Below are 24062 nucleotides of genomic sequence, written 5' to 3' on the forward strand. Positions count from 1 at the left end.
CAATATTCCAAAGTACCACATTCATCATGTCAGCTGTCCCATCCCACACTTACCCAAGGTCCTCACTGCCAACAAGACCCACAGAGAGCCCCTCGGCTCAGCTGGCAAGACCTGCTCCCCACTACCTGTCTCCCTGCTTCATCTCTCTCTTCCTCACCATGTCCCTCCCTACCAAGCAGCCATGTCCCTGTCCCATGAGCACATTCCTGCCATGTGCATCCATTCTCCAGATGTTCGCCCCCACTCAGAACCAGTCATGCAGCAGAAGGGTAAGACCACTGCCCACCCTAAGGAACTTTCCAGGAGCTTTGGGGTCGCTCCTGACATCCCTGCCCCAGAGAACATAGGGCTTGGGGAAGGGCTTCAATGGCACAAAGAAGCCACCTCTTGGAGAAAATTTTTTTCATTGTTGATGTCTGCATTAAAGCATCCCTGTGAATGGGAAGAACTGGGGAGGACCACGAGGGCTCAGGTAAGACATTCTTCCCGAAGTCTGCCAATCCCCAGTTCTTGGTACAAGCCTGTGAGGTACCTGCCCCAATCTCCCACCTCCCGCACCACATCTCCCAGGGAGGCAGGGAGGACAGAGCTGGGAGGAGCTGCAGGAGCCAGGGCAGCGCTTCTGCATTGCGGCTCTGGGCTCTGTGAGACAAAGAGAGAGATTGCCACCTATTGACAGATGTGCCACCTGCAAAGAGGAATGCTTGTGTAACCGGCATTTGTCTGTGGTCTTCAAACAGGGTAACGGGTTGTAGGCCCTTTGTGTTTTATTCCATGCAGTCTGTCCTGCTCTCAGTATAAGGAGGATGGGTGGGGACATGACAGCCCAAGGTGGTAACAGCATCTCAGTGGGAAAACTGTCTGAAAATCGGGTGCCCACTGTAACCATGGCGAATTTCAGCTGTGTGGCAGGCACTGTGCCACATGCGGCACATCTCATTTAATCCCCACAGGGCCCTCGCAGGGATCAGTGCTCTCACTGTACACAGGAGGAAGCAGGTTTCAAGATGGTGCCTTGCCCACCACTAGAGCAAGTAAAGAGCAGAGGGGAGCTGTGGGGATTCAAATCTAACTCTCTGACACTGTCTTAAGCACTTCCACCCCACATTTCCTAAGTATGCAAGTCACATCCCCATTATAATTTCCTTAACCTTAAATCTTCTGGATAGAAAAAAATCAAATGTCAAAGAACTTTTCCTTTTGGTTGGGTAGAATCCTAGCTCTGCCACCTTTCTAAGTTATTTATCTTATAAGGCTCAGTTCCCTCATCCGTGAAATGGGGATAATTATGATGTTTAACTTATGGCGTTGTAGAGCTTGAATAAGATAATGTACAATAAAAATCTCTTAGCAGAGTACCAGGTATTTATCAATGGGAGCTTAATCATCTAGTGGCTGAAGACTGGGTTGGAATCTTAGCTCCTCTCATTTTCAGTTTTGGGACCTTGAGGAAGTTACTTGACCTTTCTGATCTTTCATTTTCTTATCTAAAAGATGGGATTAATAACATACATGTTTTTGCAGGGCTGTCCGCACAATTAGGTGAAATCGTATGTATTAACACACTTTGTAAATTTTAATTGTGCTACTCAAATATTAGTCTTTATGTTTTAAATAAAGAGTATCTGTGTCTTCCAAGGGGTTTTTGAGAACTATTTCTGAAAAATGGGGTTGAATTCAACCTATAACTAAAAGCTTTTATTTTCAATACTCACTAAAAATAACAACATAAGATAAACAGAGGCTCTATAAATGCCACAGGCTATTCTGCAGGAAACTCTATAAGCATTAATATTAACAACACTTTTCATAGGCCGGTAGCTTTACATTTATTATGTACTTCCAAATATATTATTTCATTTCATCTTCACAGAGAAGGGCTGGTATTTACCCCTATTTTACAGATGAGGAAACGGAGGCTCAAAGAATTTACAGACATGCAGCTAGTAAGTGCTAAAGGTTGTGGGTGTCTGCCCGTGGAGCTGTGTGCTAGTGGGTCTTTGAATGTAAGCATACGTCTGAGCATGCTTTTTTATGCATTTGTGTGTCTGTAACTCGTGTGACACATCCACAGACGGTTATATATGTGTCTGTATGCCTTGGTTATCATGTTGTTTCATGAAAGGGAAAGGAGAAGTATCTGATTTTTTTTTTACACTGGTCAGCGATAGCCTTTTCCTCTTCCTTTCTAGAGCTGCTTTCCATGCCCAGGCACAGTTTCCAGAGGGCTCTGCCTGGGGAACATGCTCGATTTTATCTCCATTGCTAGTTTAGAAAACAGCAACTCTCCAGTCCTCTCACCCTCTGGGAATTACTTCCTCTTTTCTTCTCTGCTTGCCAGCTTTATTGAATTCGCCTTAGCAACATCCAAAAAAGAATGGGTTTAGCAACAGCATGGGAACCAATGAAATGTGGACATGACAAGGGTTTCTAGACCAATGGGAGCCTTGCATGACAGGCAAGCTGGCTCAGGAGAGAAAAGAATAACCTGGAGTTTGCAAAGCAGCCTCCATGTGGCAGCAGACCAACTGTGTTAGACACAGCCCCTCAGCTCTCAATATCTACTTTGTTTTTTGCTTTCTTTGACATATTCTTGGATCTAAAACATTGACGACTGTAAGAATTTACTGTCAGAAGCTTTGTGGGTGTGAGTTCTCTACATGACATGATAGGAATGGCCTGAGGGTAGAAGCTTAGGAACAGCCAATCCGGTGACCCCATCACGACTCCTGCCATCTCGGTTGGTTTTGTCACAGCCAATACTACCTCAGTGGACTAGGGCTGGAGGCCTGTGGTATTGCCTGCCCGGCCAGTCAGGGAGAGTGGTGGAAGGAACCATATTCTCCTTCATTCAACTACCACTACTGCTGTCCTGAGTGGCAAATGAGGTGGGGCTGGCTTTTAGCCACCAAGTAACGTGAGGAAAGGAATGTGTCCCTGACAGATTAGTGCCTACAAACACCCACGTTTTCAATGGCATAGATTGGGGCTGTTCCCGGCCTTGTCAGTGCTGGTGCATATGTCTGAACAGGAAGGTCTGACTGTAAGTGGATTGAGAATGGTTCTACTGCTTGTCAGGTGGTTTGGCTGTCTTGGTCTTGAAGCCAGGGGCAGATGTGGACAGGGGCTCAACAGGACAATATCAAATAATAGTAGATCCATGTTTTGATGGTTTAGACATCCTTCTTTTGCCTTTTGAGATGATAATTGCCGTAAGCATGACTCAGTAAGATTTTGGTCCTTCAAATATCCATATTTCTCTCAAATGTTTCCATGTCTGCCTGGCTTCCTCTTCTCATCCTTTAGGAATCAGTTAAGGCATCCTATCTTCAGAGTGTCTCATCTGATTCTCACCCTCCTCCCCTCCAGCTCCCCGGTTCTCCCATTGTTATAATTCCATATTGCTTTCTAACAGTCTCTGTTTCCTCACAGAGCCATGGAGCTTCTTGAGGACAGGAACTGTGCTTTTATATCTCCACTCCTTAGCGTAGCATTGGCATATAATGGGTAATATTATATTACACAATAAACTTCTTAGGAGAAAGGGAACATGCAAAAAAGGAGCTCTTGCTCTTCAAGAAACAATCTTAAGGACCCAGAGGTAACCTGGCCTAGGATGGACCAATCGCAGCAAGGCTGGTGCTGGCTGCTGGGGACAGCGTCTGGCCCTTCAGGACCCTTCAACACTGTGAGCCATGACTCCAGACCAAGGCCCGAGACTGAAAGTTAATCACCACCGTTGGCTCATCCCATGATGGCCTCATCTCAGTGACATGGTTTCCTTTATGATTTTGTGTTTTAGGAAGAACTAAGGAGCAAATCCAAGATCTGTGCCAATGTGTTTTGTGGAGCCGGCCGGGAATGTGCAGTCACAGAGAAGGGAGAGCCCACCTGCCTCTGCATCGAGGTAAGTCCTGAGGTCAGGAGCCAGGGGACAGTGGTCAAGGTCAGTGTGCCTACCTTACTGGAGCTTCCAGTTGGCACAACACTGCCAACAATTTCATCATCTTTATAAAAACACACCTGTCTATCTGAAAGAAGTGGAACTTTCATCCCAGGAGTTAAAAATCAATTGTGAATGCAGGGATATTTTTTCTTTTTTAAAAAAATATTTAGCTTTAGAAAATTTTATATTACAAAATTAACAGTTGCTTTATATAAGTGAAATAGTGCAGACATTTGTACAAACATAAAATTAATAATCTTCCCCATAACCCTAATCCCATTAGTCTGAGATAACCAGTGTTAACAGTTTGGTATATATTTGTTCCACGTGTTTTTTTCTTTGCTATTATAAACATATAGGGTTCACCCTATTTTATAGAAACGTGGAATCATTAGATGATAGGTAGGTAGAGAGATAGAGAGATAGATATAGATATGGGTATTTGCATTAAAAGTGCTTACCTTTGTATTCATTTATATACCATGGACAGCCCTCCAGATCAACAAGTGTGGTTCTAACTTGTTTTTTATCAACTGCATAATATTTAGCAATATAAAAGAACCAGATTTATGTAATCATTTTCCTATAGATGGACACTTAGGTTGTTTACCACTAAACACCAGCATCCTTGTAAAAATAGCCTTACATGCTGCTGCCTTTATTTCTGTAAGATTGATTCCCACTATGGCTGGCTAGGTCAAAGGATCTGTGAATTTAAAAAAATAGAATGCAGGTTTTACAGGTTTGATTTGGTTTTTAATGGACTATAAAAAGCCAAGTCAGCTTTCAAGAAATACTTTTGAAAGCAGGATTCTAATCAGTTCTCACTCCTCAGGCAAGCATAAATACCCTGACTGTGTGGCCATTCCCCTCTTTCTGCCACACCAACCCACGCCGAGAAATACATCTGTCTTTCTGTAAATAAATGCACCCAGATTAGTCCCCAGGTGAAGGATCCTGACCCACTGCCCTAGAAAGGAAGTCTCCCGACTCTGACACCTGAAAACCAGGTGTGCTGGGCGTCCTGGCAGGGCCTCACTAGAGGTGTACCTGGCACTGTGTGATGGCTTGAGCCAGACTAAGGGTCCAGAAACCTGATGTCTAGTCTCAGCGTGGCCATGTATGTACAATTGTGTGATTTTGAACAAGTTAGTTGTCACTGGGTGCCATGACAACAGAGACCATGTTTGGCTTTGCCCGGCACCCATTACATATTAAGAACTCAGTAAGAAGTATTGGTTAAGTGCAGTTCATCTTTCTGGCTTTGGTATTCTTACCTGTAAACTGGAGATGTTGGGCTACCTCCCAGCTCCAGTGTTCTGTGTTTTTTTCTACCACAGCCACTCTTTCTTGCTTTGGTACCTTTATTCAGTCTGAGCTGACCTTGCTTCCCCCTCCTTCCTTTCAAAAACCACAAAAGTCTTGAGAAACTGAGCTTGCCTGTGACCATGGCACTTTAAATAGCCAAAGTAGAACCGAATTGCCAAGTGAACTTTAGTCCATTTCCTGGTCCGTAAAGATTCTCTGTAGTACTTCACAAAGACCCAGGCGCTCCTACCACCACCCCACCCCGCCTCACAACAGGCATTGTAACATTAGGAGGAAAACACAATGGCCCCCAAATAGTAAACAAAGCAAGAGAGCAAAGATCCTTATAGTTCAGCCCCAGAAGAGTTGAAGAAATAAGGGGTGGGGTTGCCTGTTTTTCAGTCTCTCCACATTCCTTGCTCTCAGCTCTGGTTGTCTTGTGTCACAGAACGTTGGAATTTTAAGGGATCTTAGATTATCCAAAGACACTGAGGGACTTTCTACAAAGAGACAGAGAATCCAAATTCCTGACTTCTAATAAAATGCCTTTCCTGCTAATTTGATGGGGTGGGAGGGGTAGATGTGGGATGGGAGGAGGGGGAGGGGAGGACTTATTTCTTCACTGAATGGAAGAGATGATTCTGAACTAGGAGGGCCTTGTGGGGCTGTAAGGTGACGGGGTGCCTCCAGCACTAAGTGGGGTAGGGTCACTTATGTCAGAGTTGAGACTCCCTATGCCCTGATTGGATAGAGCCCATCCCTGCTGGTGTGCATCCCCTCATAGGATGGCTCTATGTGCACACAGTAGTGTGTGTCCCAGCACAGGTGACCTCTGAGACATGTTCTGCGGGTCTGTTTCAGCAATGCAAACCTCACAAGAGGCCTGTGTGCGGCAGCAATGGCAAGACCTACCTCAACCACTGTGAGCTGCATCGAGATGCCTGCCTCACTGGATCCAAAATCCAGGTCGATTACGATGGGCACTGCAAAGGTAAGACGTGCTCTCACCACCACATCCCAACTCCAGCCATGGGAGCCAGGGAATGAAGCAGTGTGGCGTGGACTCCTGGAAAGCTTTCCAGCGTGACCACAGCACCCAAAGCCGTGGAGACCAGCCACGGTCCTAGAGGCATATCCTCTTAGTGCTCATAAGCCTGCTGGGTTTGCCCTGGGTGCCCCAGGCCTCTGTCCAGGGTTTCCTGCATTAGACCCCCCCGCCCCCCACCAGGGAGGCTTCAAGCTCTGTCTGCAGCTGGATAGTGGATAGAGGACCACATCAGTAATCAATAATAATAAGGAAGTAGTTAAATGAATTCTGTACCTTTTGAAAAAGCAGGTAAATTTCACTTTTCCCCATGCTTTTTAAATTTGGGCACCTGTCAGCTCTGGTAGTATTATATGTCCTCTATTTTGCACTCAAACTATTCATTCCCATTAAGGTAACAAGAAAGGGTTCCCAAGCTGGTTGCTAATTAGACACCAGCCCCCTGACAAGCCACCACCCTGCCTACCCCCTCTCTGCCTTGAACTTCCCTGGAGAGGCAAGAAGCTGTTTCCCACATGTTGGTCTCTACTCCATTTCCCTGTCCAAAGACCCAGTGGCCCCTCCACTCCTCAGCCTAACGGGATGAGCTGTGAGACACAGAGGGCAATTCAGTGGCCCCAACATGTCAAACAAAGCAGGAAAGAAAAGATGCCCATATGTGGGCCCTGGAAGAAGGAAAGGAGACAAGGCCTGAAGACAAAATGATGAAAGGGTTACAAGTTGCCCCCTTAATGCGGGACAGTGTTAATTCCAGCAATACACAGAAATTTATTTTTGCTTCACTTTGCATTATGTATTTTCTCCTTTTGTCTTGCAGAGAAGAAACCTGTAAGTCCATCTGCCAGCCCAGGTGAGTGCCTTTTTTTCTACAGTACATTTTACGGAAGAAATTCTTTTCATGGATAGTTCACAGAAGTTTCTTGTTCCACATTCCCTGCCAAAGGTCACAGTATTTTCTATGTGCCAGCACTTGTGACCCAGAACTGGTTATTGCTCAACACAGCTCAGAAAAGCTGCAAACCTGCATTTTTTTTTGTTTGCCATTTGAAGCAGCTGGTTGAGTCAGAATGTTGACTGTGTTTTCCATTTTTGCTGGGTAGTGATTGAACTGCAAGGACAGGAAAGCCACTGAGTCCTTCCTTCAATGCTTTATAACACATGCTAATGTCATGGGACGAGCAGAATCAGAAGGCACAACTTTTTTTTGAAAGGGGAATTGAAAATAGCACTAAGACTGCTATGATTTTCTATGAATAAAAAGTAAAATGTCCTCATGGTTTATAGTTACTGACCCTGTTGGCATAAATTTTTCCTTAGATCTTCACAATAACCTTGTGAGGTAGATCTTATTATAATTGTCTTATAAGTGAGGAAGTTGAGGCCCAGACAGGCCAAGTGAATTTCCCTGAATCACACAGCTAAGAAGTGGCTGAGTAGGGAGAAGTGCCCAGATTTTCATTCCGCTGGCTGAGTGCCCTTTTCACATCCTGACATATGTTGTCTTCCAGGAATTCCCTTTTGTCAATGCTTTCCCTTCTCTACTTCCCCATCCACCCAACTCTTGGCCCCACCGGTTGTTTCCATGTGGTTTACAGCAGCTGTCCAGAGCTGGCTTCCACATGGCCCTTCCTTGGCCTCCTTTTCTGTTGTTTATAATAAAGGATAATGCAGGCAATGTAAAATTTTAGGTGGGAAGAAGTTTTTATAGACCCAGTTGGTGACAAAGGGAAAAGCTATACAGAAAGAATCATAAATCCAGTGGCATAAAGAATTGTAATGTTCCCGTTTATTCATTTGTTATTTCAGCTTATCTTTGAGCCAAGAGAGCTGTCTTATTGCTTAATTGACTTTTTCCCCCTCTACTTCCTAAACTTAATGAAAATGTCCCTTATTTTTCTGTTGTACTTTTTTCTCATCTCAACAACATAATCTCTCTATTTCAGTATTCTTGCTCTTTATAAGTTTTTGAGAGACGTGAGCTTAGACACTTTCCAGTGTGTACCCTGGGTTGACTCCTCCGTAATATGTGTGTGATTGTCCTGTTCCCCTGAGTGCTGTAGAAATTCAACGAGATAACACACATGGAGCCCCGGGCACAGGCCACCCATGTAGTGGGTATTGGGTGACACTGGGGTCCTCACCACTCAGCAGACCTCCCTCCCCTTTCCTGCAGTCGTTTGCTATCAGTCCAACCGTGATGAGCTCCGGCGTCGCATCATCCAGTGGCTGGAAGCGGAGATCATTCCAGACGGCTGGTTCTCCAAAGGCAGCAACTACAGTGAAATTCTAGACAAGTACTTTAAGGTAATCCAGAGTTGGGGTCAAAGACTGGTCAGCTCCAGGGAAAGGGAGACTTGCTCTCCCGTTGCCTGATCACATCTTCCCAGACTGTAGGAAATTATAACCCCGCGTAGAGTCCCGATGTGTTTCCTCATCACAGATCATCCTGTGGAGCTGTGACACTTCCCTTCTGACCAGCTTGATCAGTGGGAGCCCTCTGGGATCTAACACATACATGCTGTTCCCTTTGGGTGGTTAAAACCACAAGGTCTTGGAGAGCCGGTCCATGCAAAATATGGCCAGGCTGCATCCCCTACCCTCGTATGACACTTCATAGATCTGGCTGCCGATATAAAATACCTTCTGATTTCATCCAGAACCAGGCCGCTTCAGCCTCTTTTCCACCCAGTTTGACATTTCTCTAAGTCAATGACTTGGCTGTCCATGGCCTGCAAAGCTCTTTTTCATCTGAGAAGAGTCAGTGGACTGGCATTTCATGGGCCCAGTCCTTCATGAACCTAGATATTGCTGCTCCCTTCATATTTAGTTGAAGAGACAAATCGTTCCACTTAGGGACAGGAGAGATGCTGCTTTCAAAAAGGAAAGTAAGGGAGGAAATAGTACTTAGCAGTGAGCAGGGCTCTCTGTCAGAGACCTTGAGCCTATTGTTGGAAGAAGCAGTTAAGGGCGCTCTTCCAGCTGGTTGACAAGAACACTCGTGCACACATATGCACCTCGCGCTCAGAGATAACTGGGTCAAATGCAAAAGCGCACACGCACAACACACTCCACTTACAGAGATGTGCACATCACACAGAGACACAACCTACTCAGACACACATTCCCACATAAGCACAAAAGCCCCCTTCACTTACAGACACACATCTGGATAGATGTTCTCAGATGCTCATCCCTAGACATACACGCCCTTCGGTAACTTCTGGGCCTGCTATCCCAGGGCCTAACCAGCACAGACTCAGGAGCAACCCCAGACACTTGAGAGACGTCTTGGCAGCTCTGTGGTCACCAAATGTGGTCAGTGCCATTGTAGTCTATGAATTCCTCATTCTAACTGATGTTATGAACCCCACAGGTAGAGAAATATCGGGTTGGGTTGAAATAGGATATTCAGTCATTTAAGATTCACTTGTGTTATTGTCTTTATTTTAGTTTTTGTGTATGTGTGTGTTACTGTCTTTAGATAGAGTTCTCTGCTCTCTGGCAGAAAGTATATTTCTCTGGATTCCAAGTATTTGAGATCACATCAGGACGAGAAAGCACAGCCCTTCCCACTCTGTCCTCTGTCTCAAGCACTCCCACATTACAGAGCCCTTGGGGTAGGGGGTGGTTCCTCATCTACGGAGAAACACATCGTATTTCTGAACCAGGAGAATTGGACAGGAGCAGAAAATAAAGAAAATGATTTTTCAAAAGGGTCTGTTGCGAGCTGTGATTTTGCCATGGTCATATGGCATGAGAGTTATGGCGCCCAGGACACTCTTTCTAAGGGGCCTCTGGGATCTTGTAACAATTCATAGTGGCCCCTTGCTGGCACCCTGCCTGGGGCATCTCTGACACCCGCTATTGATTCAATTCCCAAGCACCTGGACCCCACACCCCCTTCAATACAGCTCCACCTCTTCTGACAGTAGCTTACTAGAACAGACTCCATTGGAAACCTACAAAGCCACTTGAGAAAGTAGGTAATTCTCACTGCCAACTAAGGAAGCTTGATCATGACTGACACACGCGACACTCACTGTTCCCAGACACTCTGGCAGTGTCTTCCGAGCAAATACAGGATTCACTATCTACTTTTTGATGATTATCTGAGTTCTGTGTGATGCAATCTTCAAAGAGAGAGTCCCTCCCATTAGGCAAACAGCTGCCTGTTGGTGAGAGATCTGAGATGTATCTTACAAAGACTATTTCTGAACCAGTGAATTGACCTCTAGCCCAGCTGGCATTCCTTATTAGTTGAAAAGAATTTGGATATGACCAAAATCAGACTATCACCTCAACTGGTGATTCAGTCACTGTTTCTTAGGTGAAAGCGTAACAGAATGAAGACGGTAAGACCCAGTAGAAAGTGTCACTCACGGCCATGACACACACATACCCTGGATTCCGAGTGGCAGACTCTTGGTGGCCAGGGCTGAAACTGGAGCCGGCCTTCTCATCTCCCTCACCCTGGTATTACATTCCCCATCGCCACAGCTGCTGTGCATAGTGAGCCCCTGGCCCAGCCCATCTCCTCTTAACAGTCCCCAAACTTGCAGTAAGCTCCAAATGTGTCTCATACACATCTTCCTGCTTTTCCACAATGCTATGGTTACACAGAAAAAAAAGGGTTATCTCAAGTATAGAGCTGGGAAAAATGCAGGTGTACTATGCCTTTTTAACTGGTTGGTTGAACAGAGCTGAGTGAATCAGTTGGCTCACGGTCCAAGTTCATGAAAACCCATGCAGGCCCCCTAGGCATTCCAGGCTTTTCTGGGGCAGGTGCCAGACCTCTGTTTTTCTGTGGATTCCACATACAGATCTGGCCTGAACTGGTCCCTCACGAGATCAGTGCAAGGAGGGCGGTACCTCCCTCAGCTTTTGACCTGGGTTCCCATCCCACTGAATGTGAAGTGAGTGCGCTCGGCACTGCTCTTTGCGGCCTGGGCTGTAGTCAGCAGGTTCCGGGCACCCCTGGTTGCCCTCTGGGACTACAGACATTGCCTCTGCCCACACTCACTCTGTGTGCAGGCCCTGGTGGTATTGGGGTCTGTGAGAGTTGCTCTGGTCTGTCTAGCACCTACAACATTTGGACTTCAGAAAGTCCTGTGCGGCTAACTAAGAATGCATCTGGCTATTAATTAATCAAGACCTCACAAGGTGAACACTTAGGGAAGTTTCCTCAGAGTGAATGTATAGTGACTACGGAACATCTGACACCTGAGACCTCCCTAGGAGTTAGGGCTAGAATGAGACACAGGTACTAAACAAGGGCATACATAGTTATCTTAAACATCCCTGTCCTTACACACGCCATGGAATGATTTACAACCTTAGAGTGGAATCCAGGTGACTGTGACAGTTATGGAAGGAGAAATGGTAGCTGTCTCTTTACCTTCTACCTGGAATTCTGGATGTAACATTGGGGGTTACTGCCCAGGACAGCAGTATGAAGCAGCCCAGGGAAAGAATTTTGAAGGGAAAAAAAAAGTTCCCCCTCCCCGCCCCCTATTGGAACTATTTAGGAAAACAGCAGTATCCAATTTGGAATTTGATCAGAGCCATGAAATTGACACCCTCCTCCTGCAGCTGGGGCCTGGGCATCTTCAGTGGTCCCCGTTGGCTAAGGTTCCAGTTTAGTGCCTTGCTGAAATGGGGACAATGCCTGAGTTTGCTACCCCCTCTCTCATACTCACGGGGTATCAGCTGGGTCATGAGGGCATCCTGCACTGGGTAAGTCAAGGACCAGTGCGCATGTCTATAGTGAGGCCCACAGCACAGGGCGGGGGGCAGTGAGGACTCTGCACCACCTCCGCCTGCAGGTTTTCAGTTTGGGCCCTTTGCCTTTGACTCCTCACTGATGTGCTCAATTAGGGGTACCAGTGTGAAAGTTAAGCAATGAGAGTAGCTAGGGACGTTGGCAATCAAGCAACAAGAAATGGTCCTGTGATTTCCAAAGTGAGCTCTGAGGGCCACGTGAGTCACTGTTCGTGAGCACTGTGGTGGAAATACATACCGGGGGCTCCACCGCAGACTCTGACTCCTAGCTTTGTTATATGTTCGTTAGGGTTTAAGAATGAGGCGTGGTGGCTGAGCTGAAGCCAGGATGCGTTCGAGACTGTGCAGGACAGTCAGGGATGGGGCAGCAGAGTGCTCTCAAGTTCCCCGGCCCAGACCTCTCGGGCAGCACAGGCCTACTTGCAGGCTGCTCTCCTGAGCACGGTCTGGGTTTGAAAGGCCCTCAGTGGTGGACTCTGCCCACCTTTGGGTGCAGACACCGTCTCTGGGTGCCCCAGCACCTCAAGCCTGTGTTGCTGTAGCTCTCGGAAGCCAGGCCAGGGCAGGGTTGGAACGTGTCAAGAAGACAATGAACGAGAGATGGGTCCAGTCAAGTGGGGGAATGATGGAACTGGGTTCTACAAAATATCCCTGAAAGATCGTGTCATTGCCTTCCTAGAACTTTGATAATGGTGACTCTCGCTTGGACTCCAGCGAATTCCTGAAATTTGTGGAGCAGAATGAAACCGCCATCAACATCACCACCTATGCTGACCAGGAGAACAACAAGCTGCTTAGGTAAGTGGGGTGAGGGGGCAGGGAGTGGTCCACGAGGGGGAGGCTGGATAGGAGAGGGAATGGGAACCCCTTGTTGCCTGCAAAGGAGCCACCATTGCCAGTGCGAAGTCAAAAAGCCAAATAGGAATTCTGTCCTCACCTAGTCTGTGAACATTATGAACTAATATATTGAGCACCACTGGTATCTGATCAAATAGTTATTGTTTTTGCCTAGAACTTTCAAGAAATAGAAGAATGCAATTTTAAAATAAATTACCAAGGTCACATCAGAGCAAAGTTGTCTCTGACTGTTGTGGATAATATTCTCATGGTTAATTTTCTGAAAGAAATACTTTAGTGTTTTATTTAACTGGAAGTCTAAAATAGTTTTCATTTTGATTTTTAAGATAATTGGTGCTATTTCATGTCTCTACCCTAATTGTTACAAATATGAGCATATCCCTCTCCTTTTCTGGTATTATTCCAGAGTAAATATGAATAAAAAATGAACCCCTAAGAAACATCTGGTGTGATTCTAGTACATTGGTAAGAATTAAAAATAGTTTAAGCACCTCTTTGTTCAAAAGAAGTACAAAGCATGAAGTCCAGATTCTAGATGTATTCTTGCTTAATAATAGTCCATCATATTAAGGAATCCTCCATATTTTGATAACCTAAAATTAGACAATATTTTACAAGTTCAACACTTGATCCTCATAACATCCGAGTGAAGGAGGACTCTTTGTCCCAATTTTACAGATGAGAAAACAGGTGCAGAAAGGTTGTATAACTAGCTCAAGGCCGTTTGGGTAGTAAGTGATTGAGCCAGGGCTCAAATTCTGGGAGAGTGAGGGAGCTGGGGTTCTACCAAACTTTTCTGAAAGATCTCTTTCTAGAATGGAGATAGTGGTGATGCTTCCTTGAATTCCATATTCCTTCTAATCACATATTCCTTTCATATCATTGATTCCTCTCTCTTCTGTTTTGATTTTCCTGGTTTGGTTGGCTTGACACTTATACACAGGGAAAGGCAATTCCTGGTTGCAGGTGCTCAGGGAGTGTAACATTTGTCAATCAAAGTGGACAAAACTATTCAGGAAATTTTAGTCATTTGGGGAGGAACATTTGAACAGCTTGAGTGATCTGACATCTGATATAACAACTAAAAGTTGGATGCTTACAGGAGTCAGGATGGTTGATGGTTGTGGGGGATCAATGTAGAGAGAAACTTTCTCACTTAGGGCCCCAGGTGTGTGTGATTCTGATGCTTATTTCCTTTCTTTGGCAGTGAAGCTGGGGTCCGGCTGACGTATTTCCGTGTGTTTTATTTCAGAGGACTCTGTGTCGATGCTCTCATTGAACTGTCTGATGAAAATGCTGACTGGAAACTCAGCTTCCAAGAGTTCCTCAAGTGCCTCAACCCGTCCTTCAACCCTCCGGAGAAGAGTATGCTTAACCTAAGAAACAGGGAGTTGTAGGGAGTAGGAGCATTTTGAGGGGGCCCAAATTGATGGAACTCTCCAGAGCATGCTAAGAAAATTACCTCCCATGATTCTAGATTAGGCCCCAGCCCATCATCTTGATGGTGATGTTCGGGTCCCCAAATCTTTGGGTGGATGGTAGCATTTGCTCAGATATGGTGCCTTTGAGGCAAGGTAGATCTTGCCTGGGGAAAAGGGTAAGGTGCCCAGACTAGCCAAGATGCTGTATTCCACCTTTACTCTAAACTGTTGCCCCTTATTTCTGGTCCCAACAGAGTGTGCCCTGGAGGATGAAACGTATGCAGATGGAGCTGAGACCGAGGTGGACTGTAATCGCTGTGTCTGTGCCTGCGGAAACTGGGTCTGCACAGCCATGACCTGTGATGGTGAGCCATGCATTGGGCAGAGAGAAGGGGCAGCAGGAAGAGAGCTTCCTTCATGAAATCACCATGAGAGAAGGGTGGGGATGCTAGAAAAGATGGTGGTGGCTGGGAGCAAGGAACCTATGGAGAAAGTGACAGACTCAAACTTGTAATGTCTGCACTCCCAGGAGCAGCACTGAGGGTGAATCACTTGTCGCAGGTGCTAAAGTTTGAAAATCACTCCAGAGCCTTAGAACAAAAGAGGTTCAAGACCCAGGACAAGATCAAATGTTGATGTGAGATTGGAATAGTCATAATAATAATAATGAAAGCAAACATTTAGTGAGAACTATGTACCAGGCACTCTTCTAAGCACTTTACTTAATCTTTATGACAGCTTAGGAAAACCCTGTATCTAAAAGACTCCGGTGTTTGAAAGACAAAATGACTCCTCCTATGCATCCATTCTCAGCAAAAAAAAAAAAAAAGAAAAGAAAAGAACTTCTTTGAACTAACAGAATTGGGTAATCCTAAGAAAAAAGGGAAAGAAAGAAATTTGAGATAAAGACATGGTCAGAGTGGATTGGGGATATAGAGATGTTAGAATTTGGGGGCCAGTGCAGAAGCCCAGTGGTATGTTGGGACCAGTAGGGTCCCATTGGGGTCCTGGGCTACAATGATGTCAAAGATCAAGAGGGACTCTTGAATCAAAGCCAAGCCCGGGGGGTGGGGATGGGGATGGGGGGACAGACAGGCACCATTCAGAGTGGAGGCAAGACAGAGAAGGGTGTAACCAGGTCACACTCAGTCTGGGAGAAAAGGTCAGTTGGAAGAAATCAAGCCCAAAATTTACGCCAGATGGACCGAACCTAAAATTATACCTTAAAGTCAACTGAGACAGGAAAGCAGGGTAGTCCTAAGATGTCCAAGGTCAGGTATGCTGGTAACTGGAGACAGAGGTCAAGGACCCAGGAAGAGGTGCATCTAGATAAGAAGCTAAGGCAGTACCAACAGGTGGAAGTCTGTACTATCCAGGGGATCCCTAGTCTCCTATTGCCCAGGACCAAGTCTCTTCTCCGTGTGGGAGGACAGGAAACCAACCTAACTCTAGAGGCAAGTGGAAGAGCAGGAGGAGACTAGAAATGCCTAGAAGCTAGAGGCCAACACTAAGCCAGGGTAGCCAAGCCAAGGACACAGTAGCTACTGAAACCAAGAAAGAACATCTCAAAACAGTGCCCAACCTGCCTTAGCCAGGAAGCATCCTCTACTCTCTTCCCAAAACTCCCTGCAGTAGCTCCTCCACACCTAACTGCTCCTGGTCTGGCTTTGTAAAGGTAGCCATGTATTTCTAGGATGTAGGCAGTTGGTGAAGTGATGATTTCTGATCATCTGGACAATCAGCCCCATCACATACATCAGACAAAATTCCAATGATTGTCCCCAGGGGACAATGCCCATTTCCATGCTGCACTAGACTGTTTCCTCTGGATGGCCCAGGTTCGGAGCCCTGCGTGGGTATAAAGTGAATTCTCAATGGTGGTGCCCCCACGGGCCTAAGCACGTCTTGGTGTGGGGGCCATGGGTCTGAGAAGACATTACAGAAGGCATTCCAAGGCATTTTCAGGTCAGTAACTGAAAGTTAAGTCTGGTTTGAGATCATAAATCCCAATGATGCAAAGAAGGGGCATCAAGATGTGAGGCCAGCTGGAGCCAGAGCTGGCGTGAGGGGCAGCTGAATGCTGAAATCAGGAAGACTTAGCTGAGCAGTGTTTCCTAACAACAAACACTATTCTTGATAAACATGCAGATTCCCAGGCTCCATCCCTAAACTACTGAATCAGAATCTGCAAAAGAACAGCATGGGAAGCTGGGTTTTTAAGAAGTATTCTATGATTTTTTTTTTTCCAGTTTGGAAAACACTGCTAATATGCTGTGGTTATTAAGCCTGGCTGCACAGTAGAACCACCCAGAGAACCTTTACAAAACCCTAGTGCCCAGGCTCTCCCTCACAATAATTAAATCAGAGTCTCTGAAGGTGGAATCTAAGAAACTGTATTTTGAAACATTCTCCAGGACGTTTTGAGGGTATATGAAAAGTTGAGAATCACTGTCTCAGAAGAACTTCCTGAGTCAAGATCCATATTTTCTCCGTGGCCCTTCCTGCACAGCCAACTCCTGGCATGTATGTGCTGGAGCAGTTGAAGGCACTAGGAACAGAGGCCAGAGAAGAGTGGGGGTAGATTGCTTTGTTTATAGTGAGTTACTTTAGAGGTTGTCAGTTGCGCTGGATGCACCTCTCCCACAAGTTAAATGGGAGATGAGATTAAGAACCTAGACAGTAGATAGAGATTGGTGGGATCCCTAACAAGCTTCCTTCAGTCACCACTGCTCTGAGCCTTGGTTCTTCTTGCAGGAAAGAATCAAAAAGGGGCCCAGACCCAGAGAGAGGAGGAGATGACCAGATATGTCCAGGAGCTCCAAAAGCACCAGGTGAGTTGCAGCCTCCATGCTGTCTCAGGTATCTCTGCGGCTACCAGGGCCTTCCACCGTCAGATGTTGCCTAATGTCCCAGGAGACCAAGGAGATGTGCTCTGTTCAATACAATAGCTCCTGAATGATACATCTATAGTGTCAAACCATGCTCCCTGATAGGGTCCTTGCAGGGTCCCACAGGTCCCAGCAGATGTAGGCTGCAACTTGGTAAATTGCTTTATAAGTAAGAATCAGCCAGGGGAGGATTTGCAAATGGGTTGGAAGTGGTTTGCAAATGAGCACGAACTAATGAAATGTTACTGTTTCCTGTCATGATCTGTGCCCAGACCTGAACTCCATGAGCTCCTGGAGGGCAGGTGCTATGGCTTGCTCACTGCATTTAGTACAGGGCCTGGCATATAGCTGGCTCTCAATGAGCTTGAAATGAATGGATTTGGACTATAGCAAAAAGGATGAAAGTTAAATGTTAGGCTGGCTAGAAGACAGCCTGCGATTGACAAACACTGGGAACTTAGACGTTCTGTTTCCTGGAGACTTGAGAAGGTAATAATAAATAAGAATTCTGTTCGGGTTCTCTGTCATTAAGTTGAAGGCCTTCTTGTGGAAAAGAAGCAGAATAGTAATCCACTGATATATTGTGCCAAGAGGCTGGAGAGAAAACATGGCTATGCTGGACTCCTGGGCCTATCTTTCCACGGTTTTACCATACAGTCTTAACAAAGGATATTGTGCTTTAAATCACCTCTCCGTAGACTGGGTCTGTTAATACAAGCGTTTCCTCTGATGTAGAAATTCTTAAGGAATATAACCATGAAAAGAACTGCTAAACTACTGAGATGAAATATTTGAGTTGAAAATAAAGAACTGTTAATATTAATAATTGTGGAGCGGCCGGATGGCTCAGTTGGTTAGAGCATGAGCTCTTAACAACAGGGTTGCCAGTTCGATTCCCACATGGGCCTGTAAGCTGTGCCCTCCACAACTACGTTGAAGGACAATGACTTGACTTGGAGATGATGGGTCCTGGAAAAACACACTGTTCCCCAAAATAAATTTAAAACAATAATAATAATTGCTAAAAAAATAATAACTGCTCATATTTATTGATTTTTACATGCATTTTGTCATTAGTGTCACTGATAGTGTAGAAACCTCATGTCATTTTTTTTTTAAGCAAAAGCAGAATCTCTTATCCTTTTGTTTGTCCAGACTTCAGCAGCATTGAGTCTCCAAATGAGTACAACTCCATTAAAGGAAAAAAGAACTTAATAGCAATTCCCTTCATCTAGGGTGTATGTATGATCAGAGTAGACAGTGGGGAATGAATTATAATAGCTATCATTTTTAAGTGTCTCTGTCTTCTGTGAGTTCACTCAGAAGCAGACCCTAAGGCAAGGACTTAAGTACAAATAGTTTATTTGGGAGGCAATCCCAGGAAACACCAGAAGGGGAGTTGGGAAGTGAGCCCAGGAAGGGAAGGAAGCAATAAAGAGTGTGTATCTAGGAGAGTTACCCCTATGGGCAAGTGAAGCTTGGTCGTGTTGCAGCACTCTGGGAATAGTCACCAGGCCTGAGGGGGAAGGCAGCTGGGTATTCCTGAAGCAACTCCCGTCAAACATTGGCTGAGGGCTGCCACCAGCAAACATGAATTACCTGGCATTTCTGGCCTGCCAACATGTGTGGGCAGAGCAGGCTCCAGCAGCCAGAGAAAGCCTCAGGCAAAGAGATGCAGGTACTGACAGTACGAAGCCATGTCAGTGTGCTGAAGCGGTAAAGAAAAGGGGCTATGCGTGGGGCACCAACAGTGTCTGCTACACGCTAGGCACTGTTTACTTTTTGTATTGAGGTGTAATTCACATATAAAATTCACCCCTTTAAAGTGTACGGTTTTAAGTATATTCACAAGATTGTCAGCCATCAGCACTATCTAATTCCAGAACTTTTTCATCATCCCAAAAAGAAACCCTGTGCCCATTAGAAGTCCCTCTACATTTTCTCCTCCCCCATCGCCTGGCAACCACAAATCTGTTTTCTAATTCTACAGATTGGCCTGTTCTGGACACATACACGTGGCGTTATACTATATAGAGTGTTTTCTGTCTGACTTCTTTCATTTAGCATAATGTTGTCAAGGTTTATCCTTGTCGGAGCATGAATCAGTACTTCATTCTTTTTTATGGTTAAATAACCTGCCGTGGTACGGATACACCACATGTCGTGTATCTGTTCAGTAGCTGATGGATATATCGGTTGTTGCCACTTTTGGGCTGTGATGAATAATGCTGTTATGAACATTCTTGTAGAAGTTTTAGTGCGAACATTTGTTTTCATTTCTCTTGAGTATATATACCTACGTAGGAGTGGAATTGCTGGATCATATGGTAACTCAGTGTTTAATCTTTTGAGGACCTGCCAGATGGTTTTCCAAAGGGGCTGTACCATTTTACATCCTCCATTTCTCCACTGACTGGCCAACGTTTGTCATTGTCCATTATTTTTTCTTTTCGCCTTCCTAGTGGGTGTGAAGTGGCATCTCCTTGTAGTTTTGATTTGCATTTCCCTCATGACTGATGGTGTTGAACATCTCCTCATGTGCTTATTGGCCATAAGAAGAAGGCTTCTTTAGAGAAATGTACCGCTGTTATAAGAGGGAGATACTTTATTATCCTCATTTTGTAGTTGAAGACATTGAGCTATAGAAGTTTTCATAATATGCCCAAAGTCCCCCAGAAAGTAGCACAGCCACGATTCAAGCTCAGGCATTGTGCCTCCAGAGCCTACTGCTCTTAACGCTTCCCTGGACTTGGATTCAGGACATCTTGTAGTACTTCTGCTTAGTATCCTTTTCTTCATCTTTAAAATGGGGATAATACTGTCTGACCTGATTGTGTCGTAGGAGTGCCAATGAGGTCAGCTCTTAATTCAGTGACAGCCCCCACACGACCTTGAATAAGACATGATCCTTGCCCTCAAGTTGTTCGCCACCCTCGGAGGAGACAGACAAGTAAATAGAACTAAAATTCAGCATATTCATATTCAGCATATTCTGTCAACGCTATATAAAGTTTTGAGGTTTAGATAAATGCCAATGATTTTTTTTTTTACTATTTCACAATGCGTATTTTCTCTTGCTCCTCAAAGGAAACAGCTGAAAAGTCCAAGAGAATGAGCACCAAAGACATCTAATGAGGAGACATCTGGCAACGGTGTCCGCAGCCCGGCACCTTCTCTTCCATTTCAGCACGGAGTCCAGTATACGCAAGTGTCTGCTACAATCGCCAAATCACCAGTATTTGCTTGTATAGCAACGAGTCTTATTTTGTCTATTTGTTTTGCAATAAAGGAAATGGGGGTGGCTGGCTAGGAGAGGAAGGGCCATAGCCTTCATTACTAGAGAACCTTAAATGGGGCTCGGGAGCTGGAGGCAAGTAAGGAAACTGCATCAGGGTTGGGAGAGGAGCGAACCCAGATCTGAGCCACTTCTGAGTCTACCACAGCTGTAGACACGCTCGCTGCGGGAAGTGCAGACAATGCCAGAGAGAACTTGGCAGGCTGACCCGAGAGGAGGGGTTTGGGAAGCTCAGGGGGGGAAGAATGCATTCTGCTTCCTGCCCTTTCTGTTGCCATCAGCATAACAAACTCCAGGGTCAGTGCTTCGCCTCATGGCCCCAACCATTGCCTCTAGATACACAGCCATCCCGCTAGTGACCCAGTGTCCCTCAGACTTGATGGAGTTTCTGGGAGGGTGCCCCCAAATGATGCAGATACTCGTGTACTTTCAGCCCCTTAGAGACCTAACCAAATTTTAAACATACTTTTTACCAAAGGTGCTATTTTTCTGTAAAACTTCTTTTGGCGAGTTGACTTCATTCTTCAGTTATTATCATTATATTATTGTTGTTTTTAATATTTTATTTTCTTGACTAGAAATTAAGCTTTTGTAATTATTTTTCAGTGGTCCTACCATTTCAGAGGTGGGAGAGTTTGGGGTTCTTCCTGGTGCAGGGACCGCTAAAACCCAGACTCCCCGATCCTGCCACATACTCACTGCAGCCCAGAATTCGGCCCCCTGGCTTCCAGTGGGTCCGCAGTTTGCCCAAAGGAGCAGCGGGTGCCTCAGGCAGAAGGTGAGGAAGAGAAGTGTCTCCATACAAAGCTTTTAAGATCCAAAAAGCTAATTTGTTTTCATTTATTCTGATAAGTTCATGCAAATCAGTCTTTCAAAGGATGGAGACAAGTGCAGCTAAGCGAGGTTTCGATATCCCAGCCTATCAATATGCTCGTTGATCCACCACTAACTAGGACAGTGACTTTGTCCCTCTCTCTTCCTATTTCTGGGCCTCAGTTTCCTCAGTGAACAGGTAGGAATGCATTAACTTTTCGATTTCATAAATTATGAATTCTGTGGTTCTGATCACTGGTCCAGAGGAGACACGTTCCTGTGATTTCCTTCTTCTCCTTAGGATAAATGAAACTTTGTTGTTCTAACAAGAGTCAGACAGCCAAAAATGAGACGACCAAATTTGGCCTCAGTCTGAGTGGCCCCTCAGGTTGTGCTGTGATGCAGAGCCCTCTCGGGTAGAGCCTGCCCAGGAGGAGAGTGGGAAGGAGAACCACTCTACTTTGTCTTCACGTTTGCATTTCCTCTTTAACCTTCTGTGAAACAGTAATGGCTTTCCCTTTAGAGATCAAAGGAGGTTTAACATTTCAAGAGGTGGGGGGAATGGAAATTGAATCTTAAAATTGTGATTGGGGAGAAGTCACTTAGTCCTGTGTCTTTTGGCCTCTGTAATTGTTAACTCCACTCAGTGCCATATTTAAGATGCATTTGGAATAACATTAAAAACTTAACATAAGATCTCGTTTCCAGAAAGCATATTACGGACCACTGGAGGGAAATTATGTAGGTTGTACTGCACAGGCAACTCTGAGAAAGTTGTGCTGAAAATGGAATTTCTTCTAAACAAGTTTCCTTGTTCTCCTTTGAAAGGAGAACATTCCACTTTGTTTAGAATTCTGAGATTTTGTATGTCATCCTACTTAAAAGCTCTCTTCAAACCCCACTTGTGCAGTCTGAAATGTGCCGCTTTGTCCAAGTGCCTTGGAGAAGTCCCTTGATCGAGTTTTGCCAGCCCTTGGACACTTTGGGAGAAAGGGCAAGAATACCAGTTTAAAGCAAGAAGCCAGACTGTCTCCCTGTCAGTTACATTTAGGACAGTGGTTGCCATCCACGAGTTACCCTGCCCTGCAACACTGAATTCCCAAGGGCAAATCTGCATTCCTCCTGTAAATAGGGAAGCTATTGTCTGCACCATAGAATCACATGATCTGATGACCATCCATGGGAAGCTGCTAAATAGCCTCGTTTGGGGAGTCTTGCATAGAGCTTTGCATAGAGCAAATTAACAGGATTAAATTGGGTTCAGTTCCTCCAGCTTTCTAAAAGCACAGAGATTAGACTTCAAGCTTCCTTAGGCTTTCTCTGTGAGTATACACTTTTATAAACATTAATTACAGCCTCTGTTAAGATCCAGTGTTCATGGAAACCTCACATGCCATGACTCTGGATTCCATGACTGTTTTTGGAAAGCAGGGCTCCTCCACCTGCTAATATGCCCATGTGAACCAGTCTGAATGTCTTTCCTTTACACTTATGTTTTTAAATAGTCAAATTTCAAGAAGCAGTTTGAACAGGTTTCTGTTGCCTATGTGTTTGGGAAATGTATTGAGTAGGTTTCCATATTGCATTTAACTTGTTTTGTAACTCCTGATTCTTTTTTTTTTTTTGGATACTATTGATAAATAAAGAAATTAAAGTAACAGTTGTATTGTTTCTGTCCTCTAAATAAAGCTGTGAGAACATTAGCCTTTTACATCATAATAGTGGATTTGGGTTTCAGGAACCTTAAAAGAGGCCTAAAGAATTTCTCCTAATAAAATCTTAACTGCAGCTGGGAGGGAAGGTTCACTCAGGGACTCATTGAACAGGCTTATTTAAAAGAATGATAGATGCTGGGTCTGGGGTAGGAAGTGATGAGAAGTCAGAGAACATTTCTGTATTGGGAAGAGGTCAAACTAAATGACTCCTAAAGCCCCCTTGGGTCTTATGAGACTGGAATGGCAGCGGGTGAGTCTGGCTGCAGTTAAACCTGTATGAGAAGCCAAATAAACTGGGCAGGTGGCACAGGGAGCATGCTAGGGACTTGTTGGATAACCCTAGTGGCCTTTACCTGATATGCACGTATTAGCTACAGGGATAAACATTTCTAAGTGGACTGAATGTTGGCGGGTTAAGAGCCTCTGTTCTGCCCCATCTGGGAGACACATGACCAATACTGGCTTTCCACCTCCCTGTCCAAGTGATTATTATAGGTATCATGTGCTCCCCACCCCCAATCATTCTAGCTTCCAAAAGAGCTCATTACAGTTGATGGTTTAAGCTTTCTTAATTTCAGTCATATGTGTAGAAGTCGCTTCTCTAAAATTATAGCCAGGTCACCTTGATTGGATTTGGGGTATTACTCAAATGTTAATCAACTATTAAAAGCAATCTGTGTTTATGTCATTGTTACAGATTACTGATCTCACTAATCACAGTTTGATTCTTCGAATTTTCGTTCTCGGAAGGGACTCTTGTCCACAACCACTTTTAAATACTGGTTGGTCTCTCCCAACCTTCTACCATGCTCTGGGAGCACTTTTCCTGTTATTACAGTGTGTATGTGTTTAGGAAGTAAAAATAAATTAAAATAGCCTGAAAGAAGCATAATTCAGAAGGTAAGTTTCCTATAATCAAAATATAATATTTTGAATTGTGCAAATTAGTACAAAACACTTTAATTAACTTTAGTTTTGGAGCACCTGTATTGTTT

General features: G+C 44.9%; 1 protein-coding gene across 1 annotated transcript in view; it reads left to right on the forward strand.

Moving 5' to 3' along the window:
* The window catches only part of FSTL1 (follistatin like 1), a 56844-nt gene extending 33832 nt beyond the window's left edge, over positions 1 to 23012 (forward strand). The window contains exons 3-11 of the mRNA XM_019729648.2: positions 3803 to 3907; positions 6116 to 6245; positions 7117 to 7149; positions 8473 to 8603; positions 12757 to 12875; positions 14188 to 14300; positions 14611 to 14721; positions 17111 to 17187; positions 20332 to 23012. Coding sequence (XP_019585207.2) covers positions 3803 to 3907; positions 6116 to 6245; positions 7117 to 7149; positions 8473 to 8603; positions 12757 to 12875; positions 14188 to 14300; positions 14611 to 14721; positions 17111 to 17187; positions 20332 to 20376 — 864 coding nt within the window. The 3' untranslated portion in view covers positions 20377 to 23012. The remainder of the gene's footprint in view (positions 1 to 3802; positions 3908 to 6115; positions 6246 to 7116; positions 7150 to 8472; positions 8604 to 12756; positions 12876 to 14187; positions 14301 to 14610; positions 14722 to 17110; positions 17188 to 20331) is intronic.
* The last annotated feature ends 1050 nt before the right edge of the window (positions 23013 to 24062 follow it).

The sequence above is a fragment of the Rhinolophus sinicus genome, chromosome 17 (genome assembly GCF_057876585.1).
Source record: "Rhinolophus sinicus isolate RSI-liver-muscle chromosome 17, RSI-T2T, whole genome shotgun sequence".
Classification (NCBI taxonomy): Eukaryota; Metazoa; Chordata; class Mammalia; order Chiroptera; family Rhinolophidae; genus Rhinolophus; species Rhinolophus sinicus.